We start from the raw sequence: 17008 nt of genomic DNA, 5'->3' as shown, positions 1-17008 counted from the left end.
ATAAGATCTTCTCTCTTGGGACCCTTGACGCCAGCTTCTCTTCTAACTGCTGCAGCCAGATCATGAGGGAGCGTGCCGTGCAGGTGCCCGCTATCGCCGGCTTAAGACCTCCTGCTGTTGCTTCCCATGCGTGCCTCAAATATGAGTCCGCTTTTTTGTCTAGCGGGTCTCTAAGAACCCCTGCGTCTTCCAAGGGCAGGGCCGACCTTTTGGAAGACCTGGACACCGCTGCATCTATTTTTGGGACTTTGTCCCATATTTCCGTATCCTTGTATTCAAAGGGGTATCGCCTCTTAGAAGCGGATGGAAGGGCCCCCGATTTTTCAGGCTTTTTCCACTCCTTCTCAATAAGCGCCTGGATTTTCGCGTTTACTGGAAAGGTTCGTTTTTTCCTCTCCTGAAGCCCCCCAAACATGACGTCCTCTAGGGTTTTAGCCGCCCTTTCTTCCTGTAGGCCCATTGTGGTTCTAATGGCCTTTAGGAGGGCATCTGTATCTTCTACAGGGAAACATGGCTTACCCCCTGTATCACTATCTGAGGAGTCTGAGGAGGATAATTTTTCCGCCTGAGATGATACTGACGCGGAATCTGAGGGGGAACTAGGGAAATCCTTCCTGCTTTTTTTCCCTTTTTTCAATAAGGACTTAATTGAGCCTTCCATTTCTGACCTGAGGGCAGATATTAGATTGGCTGCGAAACTAGGCGCTTCCTCCGCCATAGTTCGCTGAATGCACGAAGCACAGAGATCTTTTTGCCAGTCTCTTGCTAGGGGAGATTTACATATAGCACAATCCCTATTGTTCTTCTTGCTTCCTGCTTTTCTGGGCCTTTCCTACAGGGTGAAGCATACAATAGAAAAACCCCCTATTAATATACTGCTGACATTCACGAAGATCACTCACCACCCGTAATCAAGGGTACCGGATTTGGAGGCTGCGTCGGAGCACCTGACCCGCGCTCTTTGGACCTTGAGGAGTGCCCCGACGTGCGGCTGGGGCGACTGCTGCTTGAATGGCTTCCATGCTTTCTGCCAGAGGGCTGTGAGGGAGGCAGGGACGCTGAACGTTCCTGCTCGGACTCCATCTTGCACCGCCGATCTACCGCTGTCTTCCCCTTTTAATTTGCATGCCTCCGCCTGGTGAGCGTCTTCCTCCCCTCCCCCCTGCGACCGCCAGCCCAGCGCTTCAGAAAGCCGGCGTCGCACCCGGCGCCATTACACCGTCGCCATCTGCTGACGTCAGCCGGCGCACCCAGCATTCCAAGCGCCGCTGACGTCAGCGGCCGGAAGACGCCAGCGTCTCTCCCCTGCCACGGGGATCGAGATGCGGCGTGCGCGAGGGGAGGGCGGCGCGGTGGGGGCTTCCCGGAGCCACCGGGATCCCATCCACGCCCGCACGAACCCGGAGCCCCAGGGACCCCGGGGACTGCGCTTCCAGGACCCGACGGCCGGCGCTACAGGTAAGCTACCTGTTCTTCCCGCGCCGGGACGGGCCTGGGTCTTCTTTCTCTTCGCCCATGACAGGCACCGCCACAGTGGGATTCCTTCCAGGACAGGAACCCAACTGAAGCGGGGGAGAGGTGCCGCCCCTTATGTCTCAGTAGGTTCCTGTCCTGGCGGGGCGGATCCCTCTCTCATGTGGTGCTGTCATGGGTGAAGGGAAAATGCAAAAACGCTGAAAGTAGTAACACGCTCTATGTCCAAAAAAAGCAGCAAAGCACAAAATCCTGATGACAAAAAAAATACCATTTGTGTGCATGAGATTTCTGAAATCTCATAGGCTTTGCTGGTACTGTAAAAGCAGCTGAAAATTAGCATAAAAAATGCAAAAACGCCCAGTGTGAACATACCCTTGTGAAAATGCAAAATTTGGGGGCTAAGGGTAACAGGAGAAAATGGACCCCAAAATATGTTGTGCAATTTCTCCTGAGTTCCCCAATACCCAAATGTGGTCAAAAACTACTTTTGAGGCACCGTGCTCAGAAGGGAATGAGCGCCATATTGCAGTGCACTAGTTTGAGGGTGCCATGTCACATTGGCAGAGCCCTGAGGTGCCAGAACACCCTTAAGTGACCCATTTTACAAACTAAACCTCTCAATGAATTCATTTAGGGGTGTAGTGATCATATTAACACCACAGGTGTGTCACAGAATTTTATACCATTGAATAGTATAAAAAAAAAAAAAATTACATTTTTACCACCTAAATTGTGTTTGCCACAAATTTCTACATTTTCATACTGGGAAAAGGGTTAAAATGGCATCAAAATGTTTCCCACAATTACTGATGAATGTAGAAATACCCGATAAGTAGCTCTTCAGCACTGCTTAGCCACATGGCAAGACTCGAGAGGGACGGAGTGCTATTTGACTCCCTATGCACAGATTTTCCTAGAATAGTTTGTAGACTCCATATATAGAGCCCCTAAATGCTAGAAAAGCAGAATCCCTCCTCAAGTGAGCCCAGGTTGGAAATTATATGCCTTTGGGATTTTATCTACAGGTGTAGTGATTTTGGCTCCATGGGTATTTTCCAGAAACAAGCAGCAGTGGATGTTGCCGAGTGAAAATTGCAAAACTGCCATTGTAGTCACCAGTACGTTGCATTGACCAGTACATTATGACCAGCTTATGCTCCTGGAGACATGCCCCGGTAAATTAGGCAGGCTCTACAGAAATGCCAAACATGTGGGCGCTAAATGTGGTTTAGACACACTGAGGAATTTAGTTGTGGTAGCGCAGAATTTGCTGAATTTCTTCTGAGGGGCGTGGACACTTCCTATAATTTCAGTTAACTGATGATGGGCCTGAGTGGGGACCAGCTTGTTTGTGGTTGGAGTGGAAGCTTCTGTTAGATACATTTTACATAACATAAATGTTATGTAATGTGATCACATTTATCTGGCGCTCTACGCTGAGCACTTACTTTAGGGTTTCCATCTAAATCTCAGAGTGATGTGATTCAGATGAAACCCCGAGGAATCCATTCACTATGAGGCAGCAGAGTTACTGTGGCCTTTGTCTGGCCTCTGTTCAACTTATCCTTTTCAGAACTGCACAAAACTATGGCCGATTGCACGCCTAAAAAGACGGACACTGCCGGATCACAGGTCAGACAGCGTCCACAGTGCCTCCATTTGCATCATTATAGGGAATCTTCTGCAGGGGGTTCTCTCAGGATCATGCATTTCAGAGATTTATATGGAAACCCTGGAGTAAGCGCTCAGTGCAGTGCGCAAGATAAATGTGAGCCAAGTCTTACTGTGATCTTTGGCAGGCAGAATCTATAAAATAAAAAAAAACAGCAGGGGAAGAATTGGTTTTAAATATTTTTCACGCTGCTTTTTGTGCGGTATAAATAAGACTACTTTATTCTTCAGGTCGCTACAGCAATACCAGATTTATATCAGGTTTTTACGTTTGGCTGCTGTCACAAACTAAAAGACTATTGCAAAAACTAGTTTCTGCATATTTTGAGAGCCATCATTTTCTATATTTAAGACGAAATGTGCTGACTTATGTTTTGCAAGACGATTTGACGTTTTTTTATTGGTACCATTTTCGGGCACATGACTTTTTATCACTTGAAATTACGATTTTTGCGATGTAGAATGAACAAAAAACAACAACTCGGGAACTGTTAATTTGTTTTGCTTTTTTGGTTCCGTTCCACATGTGGTAAAATTGATCAAGCAGTTCTATTCTTCGGGTCATTACAGAGATACCCCATTTAAATTTTTTTTATGTTTTGGCGCTTTTACACAAACAATTTTATAGAAAATTATTTTTGAATCACTTTATTCTGAGAGCTATAACTTATTCTTCTCCTGATGGAGCTGTATGGCAGCTTGGCTTGTTTTTTTGTGGGACAAGATAACACTTTCAGCTGTACCATTTTATTTTACATTTCACTTCATTATTGCGTTTTATTGCACTTTTTGTTAGGTGGTATGATAAAGACTTGTGCCTGGTTTATTTTTTTACGGTGTTCACTGAAGGGGATAACTAGTGGGACAGTTTAATAGAGCGGATCGTTACTGACTCTGCGATACCAAATGTGTACTTTTTTTACATAATTTTTTTTAATCTTTTTTACATTGTCCCATAATGAGACATCACTGTATAGTAAGATTGCTTATCTGATAATCTGCAATGCTTCTGCACTACAGACCATCAGATTAGCGTCTGACAAGCAGGGAAAGAGGCGAATCAGTTTCTGCTCTTAGCAGGCATTCAGAGGCCACCTTCCCTGAAGGACCTCACGGCCATCTTGCAGCTGTGGTCACCACGGAGACCATCCGCACAACACAATCACATTACGTTGTGCTGATGGAAGCCCACTTCCTGTGCAATGTGCCTCGCCGTTGCGGTCACTATTGACAGCGGCATCAGAGGGGTTTAAAAATCCGCGAATGGTGCTAGAACCAATCAAGGGCGTTGCTGCAGGAAGTCAGATCTCACATAGAGCTGACAGCTGCACCCAACCGCAGCGCCGTACATTAACTTCTCTTTGTGGGAACGCGGATACCACAAAGCAGTATATGTACAGCGCATGTCAGGAAAGGTTAAGGATGTGACCATTTTTAATTTTTTTGAGATTTCATTGACAACCATACGAGCTCTTATTTGCAGGACAAGCTGTAATTTTGGATGACAATACACTTGACCACATAATGTACTACTAAAAATTAAGTTGGGTGAAATGGTTATAAAGAAAAAATAAAAAAAACCAAAGAATTCCTCCATTGTCAATTGCTTTCAGAGCACTGCCAGGTAAAAATAATGTGGCAGTTGATTCTTCAGGTCAGTAGGTGCAGAACTGAAGGAAAGTAGTTTAGATTTTCTTATTTCTTATTCGCAGCGCTATTAGCTTGGAAAGTTTAGATTATAGTTTATGATAGCAGATTCTTCACAGGGAGCATGTACTTCTTCCCTGAATGACTGACCAATTATAAGCATGAGTGTCATGCAGGGGGAAAAACATGTTTAAACACCCACATAATAGCTTACAAGATTACTGTACTTGTATGTATTATGTATACCCCTCACATGTAAAGCGCCATGGAATAAATGGCGCTATAATAAACAACTTCGGCTTTTTCCTGTGTGATGTTATGACAGCTTGCCCTCACTGAGGTCGTTGCAGAGCTGTGTGTGATTACAAACTATAGGGATCTGTAGATCTGAAAAGAATGCTGTTATTACCTTCTTCAGCTATCATCTCAGTGTAGTCAGTGTGAGGGGAAGTGCAGAGAAGTAGCGCAGACAGTGCCATGAGAGAAGAGCTGCTGGATGTGTTTGTATTGAGACAAAGCTCAGTTTTACTATCCTTGCCCCAAACTGACTGCCTTGAGATGAAAGCTGAAGTGTTAGTAATCACACTCATCTCTGCTCCTGCACTTTGCCCTCACTGTAGAGGTGTGTGAGATTACAGGAAGAGAAGACTATCAGTCTTTACATGCCTCACAGGAAAAAGACAGTTCTAAGCTATTGTAGAGGTATGTTCTTTTCTCCCCTGCATGACACCTCTTGCCTATGATTGTCAATGTCATGCAGGGGAAGAAGTACACACCCCATAGAAGAACTTGGTAACGCCATGTTGGATTTAATAGAACCTTAAACTTTACAAAATATTATCTGCAAAACAGAAGGGAATTTAAAAAATAAAGTTGTGATTTGAATTTGTTTAACATTTTTATCCAAGTAATATCGTTTCTCCTTGCAGAGAATGACATGCCAAGCATGCCAAGATGAGGAGACTTAAAGCCGCAATGCTACTCAAGGAAATACGCAAATGGTCTCTTCAGAGAGGAAGACGACTAGAATTCGAGTGCCAACTATTGGAAATTAGAACAGTGGGGAATAAAAATAATAATGTTCCAAAATATACAATTTGTTCAAATGATTAAATATATAATGTAAGATATATAAAAAAAAAACCCTCTGAAAAAAATGGATGGCAGACCATCCGGTGAAAGAACCACTGTATACTCTGGATATGGTGGAAGGTGAAACCGTCCGGGTGTAAAAATAAAAGAAAATATGATGTGTGTAATGTACAATGTAAAGAAACACATAGAATAAAATAAACAATGGCCTTTATTGAGGTATAAAAACAATAGGTGTACACTTAAGATAATTAAAAAAGGCACCCCAAATGTAAACATGGTATTATAAATCCATAATAAGCTGTATAGTAAAGCTTTGCTTAATAACCACGCTATACTGGTTCAATGAATAACAGGTAAAAAATATATACAATGACCAAAAACGCAAAAATAGTGCAATGTGTGGCAAAAAATGCCAACTACAAATAAAGTGCAATGGTGGTATGGCTCAAAGAGTGACCGTGAGATCCAATAAGTGATAAAAATAAAGCGCCACACAATGAAAAAATAAAACAAGGAATAAACAATTACCTGATGGGCCAGCTAATGGTGCCTGAATAACGTGCCCCGACGAGCGTTTCGGAGTTACCTGACGAAGGAGAGTAACTCCGAAACGCGCGTCGGGGCGCGTTATTCAGGCACCATTAGCTGGCCCATCAGGTAATTGTTTATTCCTTGTTTTTTTTTCATTGTGTGGCGCTTTATTTTTTATCACTTATTGGATCTCACGGTCACTCTTTGAGCCATACCACCATTGCACTTTATTTGTAGTTGGCATTTTTTGCCACACATTGCACTATTTTTGCGTTTTTGGTCATTGTATATATTTTTTTCCTGTTATTCATTGAGCCAGTATAGCATGGTTATTAAGGAAAGCTTTACTATACAGCTTATTATGGATTTATAATACCATGTTTACATTTGGGGTGCCTTTTTTAATTATCTTAAGTGTACACCTATTGTTGTTTTATACCTCAATAAAGGCCATTGTTTGATTATTTTATTCTATGTGTTTCTTTACATTGTACATTACACATCATATTTTGTTTTATTTTTACACCCTGCCGGTTTCACCTTCCACCATATCCAGAGTATACAGTGGTTCCAACTATTGGAAGTAGCAATCCTAAAAGTCAATGTCGCCCCTTTAATGAGCCTTGTTACATGACTTAGGATAAAAGCCAAAACCAGAATCTCAATTTGCAGACACTGTTTCAGGGTACTGCCCCTGGCTTTTATCCCAAGTCATGTAACAAGGCTCGTTAAAGGGTCGACATTGACTTTTAGGATTGCTACTTCCAATAGGTGACACTAGAGTTCTAGTCCTCTTCCTCTCTGAAAAGACAATTTTAATATTTTTAAAAACTTAATTTTAACGTTTTTCTTTAGTGCCAATAAGGGACTTGAACCTGTGATCATTCGATCACTCGCTCCATATATTGAAATACCCAAGTATTACAATATATAGTGAAAAACAAGGTCTCCTTTGATGCTCAGCCTGGGACTAGGCTTCATAGGTGTACTGAAACGACAGCAAAGGGGGCTTTGAACAGGCCCCAACCACCTTGACAACCCATTGGCACAATGCGATCATGTCATAGGTGAAAGGGAGTGCTGGGGGGTTTACCCCACGATGCTCACATCACTTAATTGCCGCTGTCAAAGATTGACAGAGGCAATTAAAAGATTAACATCAAAGATTGGAGCTAGCTTCTGAAATTGATTTTGCCCATTGCCTCCTCACAACGGATCAGTTAAACTAATGAATCTTGGATGGAAAACTGAACAAAGTCTGTGTTCCGTGTTGCAGCAACGTCACACAAATCCACTTAGACTTTAGAGGAGCGTGATCCCCAAAAGGTGGCGAGAAGTGGACTGGAGACAGACCAGTTCTTAAAACTGATATATGTGTGGATCAATGAAACTATGGCACAGCATGTTTGAAAATAAAAAGCGGCTAGCACCAAGACATGTCACACAGATGTACATGACACAGCCAGCACCTGCTCTGTGGAGTGGGCTGAGCATGTATTAGACACCCACACAATGATGTAGTGTGTCACAGGGTAGGAAGGGGATTCACTACATGTCCTCCCCATAAACCTGTATCAGTCGGCTCAGCTCCTCCTGGTCTAGGACATGCTGCCTGGGGAGTCACAGGTGCCAAAAGGAGTGATGATGGTTCTAGGGAATACGTTGGGAATTTAGATCAGAGTAAAATAGATAGGTTTTCCACAAGAGACCATATCTAATGTTGTAAAGCTGTCCTCACATCAGGAAAATGACAGCAGCTTCAAACAGATAACTAGTAATCTAATGTATCCAGAAACAGCAAAAATGCTCCTTGTACAAAAAGGAACAGGAACATTGGAATTCAATTAGACAGTATACATTAACACAAGAAATAAAGCACAGTCTAATTCTCTATGGGGACGTTGTCAAAGTACAGTTTGATCAGCCGATAAGGATGAAGGGTAAACTTTTTTTTTTTTTTTTAAAGTATTTTTTTGTCACACAAAAAAAAGGTGTAAGTGAAAAGATGCAGGAGGATTGCAGACTATTTCATTTTATTCAATACGACCCCTTAAAGTTTCTAATTTAAGTAGCAAAAATTAAGTATTTGTTCTAGTGAACCAAGTCAGCAGGTAACACGACCACACAGTCTTATACTCCGAATACATCTGTATGATCCCATACAGGCTAAGGCCGGTCTCACACGTCAGATAATTCCCGTCCCGGAGCTATCCGTGCCCAAGTGGATACGTAGGCCATCCGTGTTACATCCGTGTGCCACGTCCGTGCGGTGTCCATGTGAATACGTTTCCCACACAAAGGATTTGATGACAAAATGAGGGGGTAAGGCATTAAAGGCTTGGAACTGGCAAAGGTGTGATCCATTATTGATGTGTTGGACAATGACATATATTAGGGGTGCGTTACAAATATGTCTATTGACAATGAGGCATTGTTGTGGTTGGCAATGGGTTGTGTCACGTCGCTTTGGGGTTCGTCAGCATATGTTTGATGAGGAACCACAGCTGCTAAAGAGGCTATGGGTTCATCCTATTCGTGGGGTAGATGGTCATGGCGTCCTTACCTTCTCGGACAAGACATCTGTCTGCTATTGATACAATTGGTTTGAATGCTAACCCTATACGTTTCCTAAAAGTTTGAAAACGCACACGGATCGCACACGAACGTGATCCGTGTGCGGTACGTGTTTACACGCACCCATTGACTTGTATGGGTCCGTGTGATCCATGGCCTCCAACGAACACCGATATGTCTCCGTGTTTTTCACACGGACACAAGTTCCGTGAAGAAACGCTGACATGTGCAGAGACACATTCATTTTAATGTGTCTACGTGTATCAGTGTCTCCGGTACGTGAGAAAACGGTCACCACACATACCAGAGCCACTGACGTGTGAAACCGGCCCAAGGACAACCAGGAGATTTATCTATATATGCGATGATCTGCCCCCTGCAGATAAATCAGCCTTACTAAACACTACATTTATGTCAGCAACAAAGGCAAAAAGCGACTGATGAAGTGAGAATCAGCAGCTCCAGGAAGTGAGCAGACAGGCGCACGGGCAGAGCCGCATGTCACTGTCCTACTGTACTAATGACATTATGAGCAGAGATCAGCAGCGCCAGATGAACGCTGCTCATCACTGGGCTGAGGGGCTGCAGGCAGGGGGAAATACACAAGGGTCACAGGTAGAGAAAACGCACAAGCCCTATATTTAGCTGGCTGACAGTCTGTATGCAGTCCTAGAGTAGTGACAGTTGTCAGCGTTGTGGTCGGATTTGCTGGGAACACGAACCAGAACAGGGTATAAAGCAACAAGTCATGATCCAGAGGGCTCCCAATTTCTCATACAGACAAGGTCACTGGCAACGTTTCTGCTATCAGAAAAAGTAAAGGGAACATGTTAAATGCTGAGCATGTGCCAGAAGCCAGGCAGAGGGGCTGCAGGGGATTCTGACCTACTGCTCAATCATCAGGTCATTCACAATTGGGAAGCTTTGAAAAATAAGCTTAGAAAAATATGAATAAAGGTCAATCTACACATTTACAGCAAGTGAAAGTTAACAGTGCGGGAGCAGTCAGGTGACCCCACCCATGTGACTTTCTGCAGCTCCAAGGGGTTTTCCCATTTTGTACGTTACAGCAGATCACTGGTTATACAGTATGACCACTATTACAGAGTGCCCAAACTCTGGGACCACCGCCAGTCCTGAGAAAGAGGGGGGTCACAGGGAAAGAGCGGCCCTCAGTTTTTCAGTATTCAGCAGGTACCTAGCCGTCCACTTTGCAGAGGAAAGACAGCAGGGATACATTCAATTACATGGGTTCTTCCTCCAATCAGGTCAAGAAATACATTGTGTAAAGCCATCACTTTAAGGGTGTGTGCACACGCTGTGGATTAATCCGCAGGTAAATCCACAGGTCAAAAGACCTGTGGTTTATCTGCGGATTAGCCTGCGGTTTTGCCCTGTTTATGACCTCAATAATGGAGGAGATGGTAAACCGCAGCGGAATCCGCAGAAATTGACATGACAATTCTTACTGCGGATTAGAAACCGCAGCAAATCCGCACCGTCTGCACTGCGGTTTCCATTTCCCATAGGATATTATGGTACTGAACACCGCAGCAGAAACTGCTGCGGATCCGCAGGGCCAAAACCGCAGGAGAATTCGCAGCATGTGCACACACCCCAAGAGGGGGAGTTGCGCCAATATTTGCAGTTTTTTTCCCCAGATTTAAGAAAACAATATTTACCAGAACAGGAGCTGACGAGCAGTTCTTGGTAGCTACATGTAGATCAGAGCTGTGTTGTTCTGCCTCTGCTCACTTTTTACATCCGCCTATCAGAACCTATAGTAGTGGAGCAGTTGTGACGCTCGGGGTCTGATCCCCCCCCCCCCAAACATTGATGGCCTATCCTGTTACACAGCTTGACACTCCCTTTAGAAGGGGACTCCATCAGTACAGAGTGACTGATCAAACCTAGCACAAGAGCTCGGTGCTTGACGGTGGGGCCAGTCATTTTATACACACCTTCTCATCGCCATCTCTCGCCCTATGAAGCCAGAGCTGTCAAAGAGAAGAGAAGGGTGGAGACTGGGGGAGAACAAGCAGGTGGTGTGGAAAACCGATCGGCTCCGCGGTGAAGGATCGAGCGCCGGGACTCCGTGTGAACGGTCATTCTGTGCTGTCGGAGTCTCCTTAACTGTTTGCATGAGAGACTGAAATCTTATCCTGATCACATCCGGCCACGGTGCCCAACAAGATCGTATATGGCCACTGGGTGCACCAAGAACGCATAACAGCCACGGCGCCTACCACGAGAGTTCCCATACACTACGAGTGTATAAGCACAGTGCATGATGTGCATGGCCACTGCGCGTGCCACAAGTGTATACGTGGCCACAGTGCACACCACAAGCGAGTTCCCATGCACTACGCGTGTATATGGACACGGAGCACTACTAGCGAGTTCCCATGCACTACGCGTGTATATGGACACGGAGCACTACTAGCGAGTTCCCATGCACTACGCGTGTATACGGACACGGCGCACTACTAGCGAGTTCCCATACGAGTGTATACGGACACGGCGCACTACTAGCGAGTTCCCATACACTACGAGTGTATACGGACACGGCGCACTACTAGCGAGTTCCCATGCACTACGAGTGTATACGGCCACGGCGCACTACTAGCGAGTTCCCATGCACTACGAGTGTATACGGCCACGGCGCACTACTAGCGAGTTCCCATACACTACGAGTGTATACGGCCACGGCGCACTGCTAGCGAGTTCCCATGCACTACGAGTGTATACGGCCACGGCGCACTGCTAGCGAGTTCCCATGCACTACGAGTGTATACGGCCACGGCGCACTGCTAGCGAGTTCCCATGCACTACGAATGTATACGGACACGGCGCACTACGAGTGTATACGGACACGGCGCACTACGAGTGTATACGGACACGGCGCACTACGAGTGTATACGGACACGGCGCACTACGAGTGTATACGGACACGGCGCACTACTAGCAAGTTCCCATGCACTACGAGTGTATACTGACACGGCGCACTACTAGCGAGTTCCCATGCACTACGAGTATATACGGACACGGCGCACTACGAGTGTATACGGACACGGCGCACTACTAGTGAGTTCCCATGCACTACGAGTGTATACGGACACGGCGCACTACTAGCTAGTTCCCATGCACTACGAGTGTATACGGACACGGCGCACTACCAGCGAGTTCCCATGCACTACGAGTATATACGGACACGGCGCACTACCAGCGAGTTCCCATGCACTACGAGTGTATACGGACACGGCGCACTACTAGCGAGTTCCCATGCACTACGAGTATATACGGACACGGCGCACTACTAGCGAGTTCCCATGCACTACGAGTATATACGGACACGGCGCACTACGAGTAAGTTCCCATGCACTACGAGTGTATACTGACACGGCGCACTACTAGCGAGTTCCCATGCACTACGAGTGTATACGGACACGGCGCACTACTAGCGAGTTCCCATGCACTACGAGTATATACTGACACGGCGCACTACGAGTAAGTTCCCATGCACTACGAGTGTATACTGACACGGCGCACTACTAGCGAGTTCCCATGCACTACGAGTATATACGGACACGGCGCACTACGAGCGAGTTCCCATGCACTACGAGTGTATACGGACACGGCGCACTACTAGCGAGTTCCCATGCACTACGAGTATATACGGACACTGCGCACTACTAGCGAGTTCCCATGCACTACGAGTATATACGGACACGGCACACTACGAGTATATACGGACACGGCGCACTACTAGCGAGTTCCCATGCACTACGAGTATATACGGACACGGCGCACTACTAGCGAGTTCCCATGCACTACGAGTATATACGGACACGGCGCACTACTAGCGAGTTCCCATGCACTACGAGTATATACGGACACGGCGCACTACTAGCGAGTTCCCATGCACTACGAGTGTATACGGACACGGCGCACTACTAGCAAGTTCCCATGCACTACGAGTGTATACGGACACGGCGCACTACTAGCAAGTTCCCATGCACTACGAGTATATACGGACACGGCGCACTACGAGTGTATACGGACACGGCGCACTACGAGTGTATACGGACACGGCGCACTACTAGCGAGTTCCCATGCACTACGAGTGTATACGGACACGGCGCACTACTAGCGAGTTCCCATGCACTACGAGTGTATACGGACACGGCGCACTACTAGCGAGTTCCCATGCACTACGAGTATATACGGACACGGCGCACTACTAGCGAGTTCCCATGCACTACGAGTATATACGGACACGGCGCACTACGAGTGTATACGGACACGGCGCACTACTAGCAAGTTCCCATGCACTACGAGTGTACACGGACACGGCGCACTACGAGTGTACACGGACACGGCGCACTACGAGTGTACACGGACACGGCGCACTACGAGTGTACACGGACACGGCGCACTACGAGTGTACACGGACACGGCGCACTACGAGTGTACACGGACACGGCGCACTACGAGTGTACACGGACACGGCGCACTACGAGTGTACACGGACACGGCGCACCACGAGTGTACACGGACACGGCGCACCACGAGTGTACACGGACACGGCGCACCACGAGTGTACACGGACACGGCGCACCACGAGTGTACACGGACACGGCGCACCACGAGTGTACACGGACACGGCGCACCACGAGTGTACACGGACACGGCGCACCACGAGTGTATACGGACACGGCGCACTACGAGTGTATACGGACACGGCGCACTACGAGTGTATACGGACACGGCGCACTACGAGTGTATACGGACACGGCGCACTACTAGCGAGTTCCCATGCACTACGAGTGTATACGGACACGGCGCACTACGAGCGAGTTCCCATGCACTACGAGTATATACGGACACGGCGCACTACTAGCAAGTTCCCATGCACTACGAGTGTATACGGACACGGCGCACTACTAGCAAGTTCCCATGCACTACGAGTATATACGGACACGGCGCACTACTAGCAAGTTCCCATGCACTACGAGTATATACGGACACGGCGCACTACTAGCGAGTTCCCATGCACTATGAGTGTATACGGACACGGCGCACTACTAGCGAGTTCCCATGCACTATGAGTGTATACGGACAGTGCACGGTATACGTGGACACAGCGCACACCGCGAGTCCTGGCTCCGTCTGCAGGGCCGGTTCCCCCGCAGAATGTAAACAATGGCCGCCATCAGTCACTGACAGCCAGCAGGGATCCTGAAGCCAGGGAGACACTGACACACAGCACATGAGAAAGTTACAGAAGTCTTCAGCCTGGAGATGTACAGAGCAGCCCGGCCACAGAGCCTGTACCGGCCCGGTACCGCAGGGTGAAGGGCAGCAGCTGACAGCAGAGACAATAGCGCCCCCCCCCGGCCTCCAGGGCCCCGCTGTCATTGTGTGCTCCTCGGCAGGAAGCGCCCCCTCCTCCGCACTCCCCGCCTCGCCCTCCGCCTGCAGCCGCTTACCGGGAAGGCCCGGATCCTCATCTTGGTGTCCTTCCTGCTGCCGGTGCCTTTGCTGAGGTTCGACATGTCGGCGCTACTCGTCGTCCTCTCTCGGCCCCGGGGCCCCTCCTTGTCTCCCGTCGGTGTGAGGAGGCCCCGGGCCAGGCCTAGCAGAGACCTCGGTAGTCCTGTTCCGTCCTCTAGCCAGGCCGGATTCCCAGCAGCGCGGCTGGAAGGACGAAGGATTCTGGACCGGAACTAGTATACTCGGCGCTGACTAAACCTCCGCGATGGCGGACAAGCATCCCCTCACTCAGCTAGCTCGGCCGGGGGAGGAGCGTGAGAGCAGGGAGGATCTCGCGAGACTTCACACCTCTCCCTCCTCTTCAGCCCTGTGAGGTGCGAGCTGTCAGTGAGGAGACGCGAAGCCGGCGCGGCGCCATGTCTGCGCTCTTATTACAGCTGCAAAGCAAGAAAGAGCCTGATAGGCCAACAGACGGCAGCGCTCTGGCCCCGCCCACTTGCGTGATGCTTAGGTTCCGCCCACCTGACGTCCTTATATTTGTATGATGCTGTCAGCCGTGCGTCCAATGTTTCAACAACTTTATTAATACATTCGGCGGCGAGCAAGCTGACAATCAGTGGTCTGTGACCGGGTAGCCCCTAATTCCATGCTCTCGTTTCCTCAGACTGGCTCCCAACATATCCAGCAGTCAGGATCGGCTGTAATCCGCAGGAGGCGTGTGGCACAAGACGGCCTTTGCATCGGGCTCCTGTGGGGTGATTTCCGATTATGGATCATCCTTGGAACCGGTTCTTCTGTCCCCGAAAGGCCACGTAACGGAACCGACACCCTTAGGGCTCATGTGCGAGAAAAAAAACAGTTCCATTTCTGGAACGAAAAAACGGACGCGTGCTATGCGATTGTCATGCGATTTTAGCATGAGCTTTTACATACAGCACTTCTCTCTATGTTAAATCTCATGTTAAACTAGCATTGTAATACACAACTGTCCACATCATTTCAAAACAAAATAATCTTCAAAACATATATATGTGTGTGTATGTGGCGCCCCTGAGGGTTCAGTCGCCACAGAGGTACTGCACCTCCTCCTGAGGCGTGGTACCCCACTATCCAGGTAAGGTGGAGACGCCTGACCACCCTCCAACACTCACATCCCACACGCACAGCAGTAGTGTAGCACAGCAACCTTGGTGGCTCCCTACTTGGAACACGAAGAGTGCTGGGAGGTGGGTGGAGCTTAGACTGCACAAGAGAAGAATATTAGGAAAAGGTCAGTCTGTGAGAAGATCCCCTGAGAGGGATGGAGTGAAGGAAGTGCTGCAGCAGACTCTTGTGACCTGGAGCTGCTGGCACAGGAAAGAGCCATAGAAAGCCTGATCCTCTAGAGGAAAGAACGATTACTGCGGAACGTAAGGAGAAGAAGAGAACTAGGGTCAGAGCAGAGCCCTTCCTCAAGTTTGAAGGGCATGGCCGGAGTCCGGTCTCCGAGGTTGTATGGATACTGATGTTCCTGTAGCAGAAACCGGAGGAATAGACGTCGTCACCACTTTATTTCCATCTAAGACTTGGGGGCACAACAGCAACGTGAGTGAGCCGGGACTTGATAGCAAGAAGTTCCCGAAGCAGGCTACAGCTGTCTGCCGTACAAGTAGCGTTCTAAGTAACATCAAGAAGGAGGAACTTGAGTTTAACCCCTTTCTGACATGAGACGTACTATCCCGTCCATGGGACCCGGGCCCCTATGCCCATGGACGGGATAGTACGTCTACCGCGATCAGCGGCGCCCACGTGGTGAGCGCCGCTGATCGCGGCCGGGTGTCAATTATCACAGCTGACACCCGGCACAATGTGTCAGGGGCGGTCACGGACCCCTTGCACACCGCGATCAAACATGATCACGGTGTACCGGGGGTTAAAGGGAAGCATCGGCAGGGAGGGGGCTCCCTCCGTGCTTCCCTGAGCCCCCCACGGCAGCCCAATGTGCAGCGCTGCTGCGGGGGGCTCCTTTCCTGCAGGCCCCCGAATCCAAGATGGCGACGGGGGCCTGCAGGAAGCTGGCTTCCTCAGTGCCTGCAAAGCACAGGCATGAGGAAGCCTTCTGCAGTGCCTGTGACAGATTGCTGATCTGTCACAGTGATCTGTGATGTGACAGATCAGTGATGTCCCACCTGGGACTATTTAATAAAATAAAAAAAAAGTTAAAATTAAAAAAAATCGCCAAATAAATTAGAAAAAAAAAAAAATATTCCCCCAAATAAATCCATTTTTTAGAAATAAAAAAAACAAAACAATAAAAGTACACATATTAGGTATCGCCGCGTCTGTAACGACCCGCCCTATAAAACTGTCCCATTAGTTAACCCCTTTAGCGAACCCCTTAAGAAATAAAAATAAAAAACGAAGCAAAAAATAATGATTTATTATCATACCGCCAAACAAAAAGTGTAATAAAGCGCGATCAAAAAGACGCATATAAATATCCATGGTACCGCTGAAAACATCATCTTGTCCCGCAAAAAAT

General features: G+C 47.7%; 1 protein-coding gene across 3 annotated transcripts in view; it reads right to left on the bottom strand.

Moving 5' to 3' along the window:
- The window catches only part of CUL3 (cullin 3), a 148300-nt gene extending 133367 nt beyond the window's left edge, over positions 1 to 14933 (bottom strand). For 2 of the 3 annotated variants that reach the window (XM_073581100.1, XM_073581101.1), the window contains exon 1: positions 14484 to 14931. In XM_073581100.1, coding sequence (XP_073437201.1) covers positions 14484 to 14549 — 66 coding nt within the window. In that variant the 5' untranslated portion in view covers positions 14550 to 14931. Of the gene's footprint in view, positions 1 to 14483 lie in introns of all 3 variants that reach the window. The other variant, XM_073581099.1, reaches the window with a different exon arrangement.
- Between the last annotated feature and the right edge of the window lie 2075 nt (positions 14934 to 17008).

Source organism: Dendrobates tinctorius, unplaced genomic scaffold (genome assembly GCF_039654945.1).
Source record: "Dendrobates tinctorius isolate UK_male_01 unplaced genomic scaffold, ASM3965494v1 ptg000069l, whole genome shotgun sequence".
NCBI classification, from domain to species: Eukaryota; Metazoa; Chordata; class Amphibia; order Anura; family Dendrobatidae; genus Dendrobates; species Dendrobates tinctorius.
Note: the sequence above shows the minus strand (reverse complement) of the source record. Positions and strands in the feature narration are given on the sequence as shown.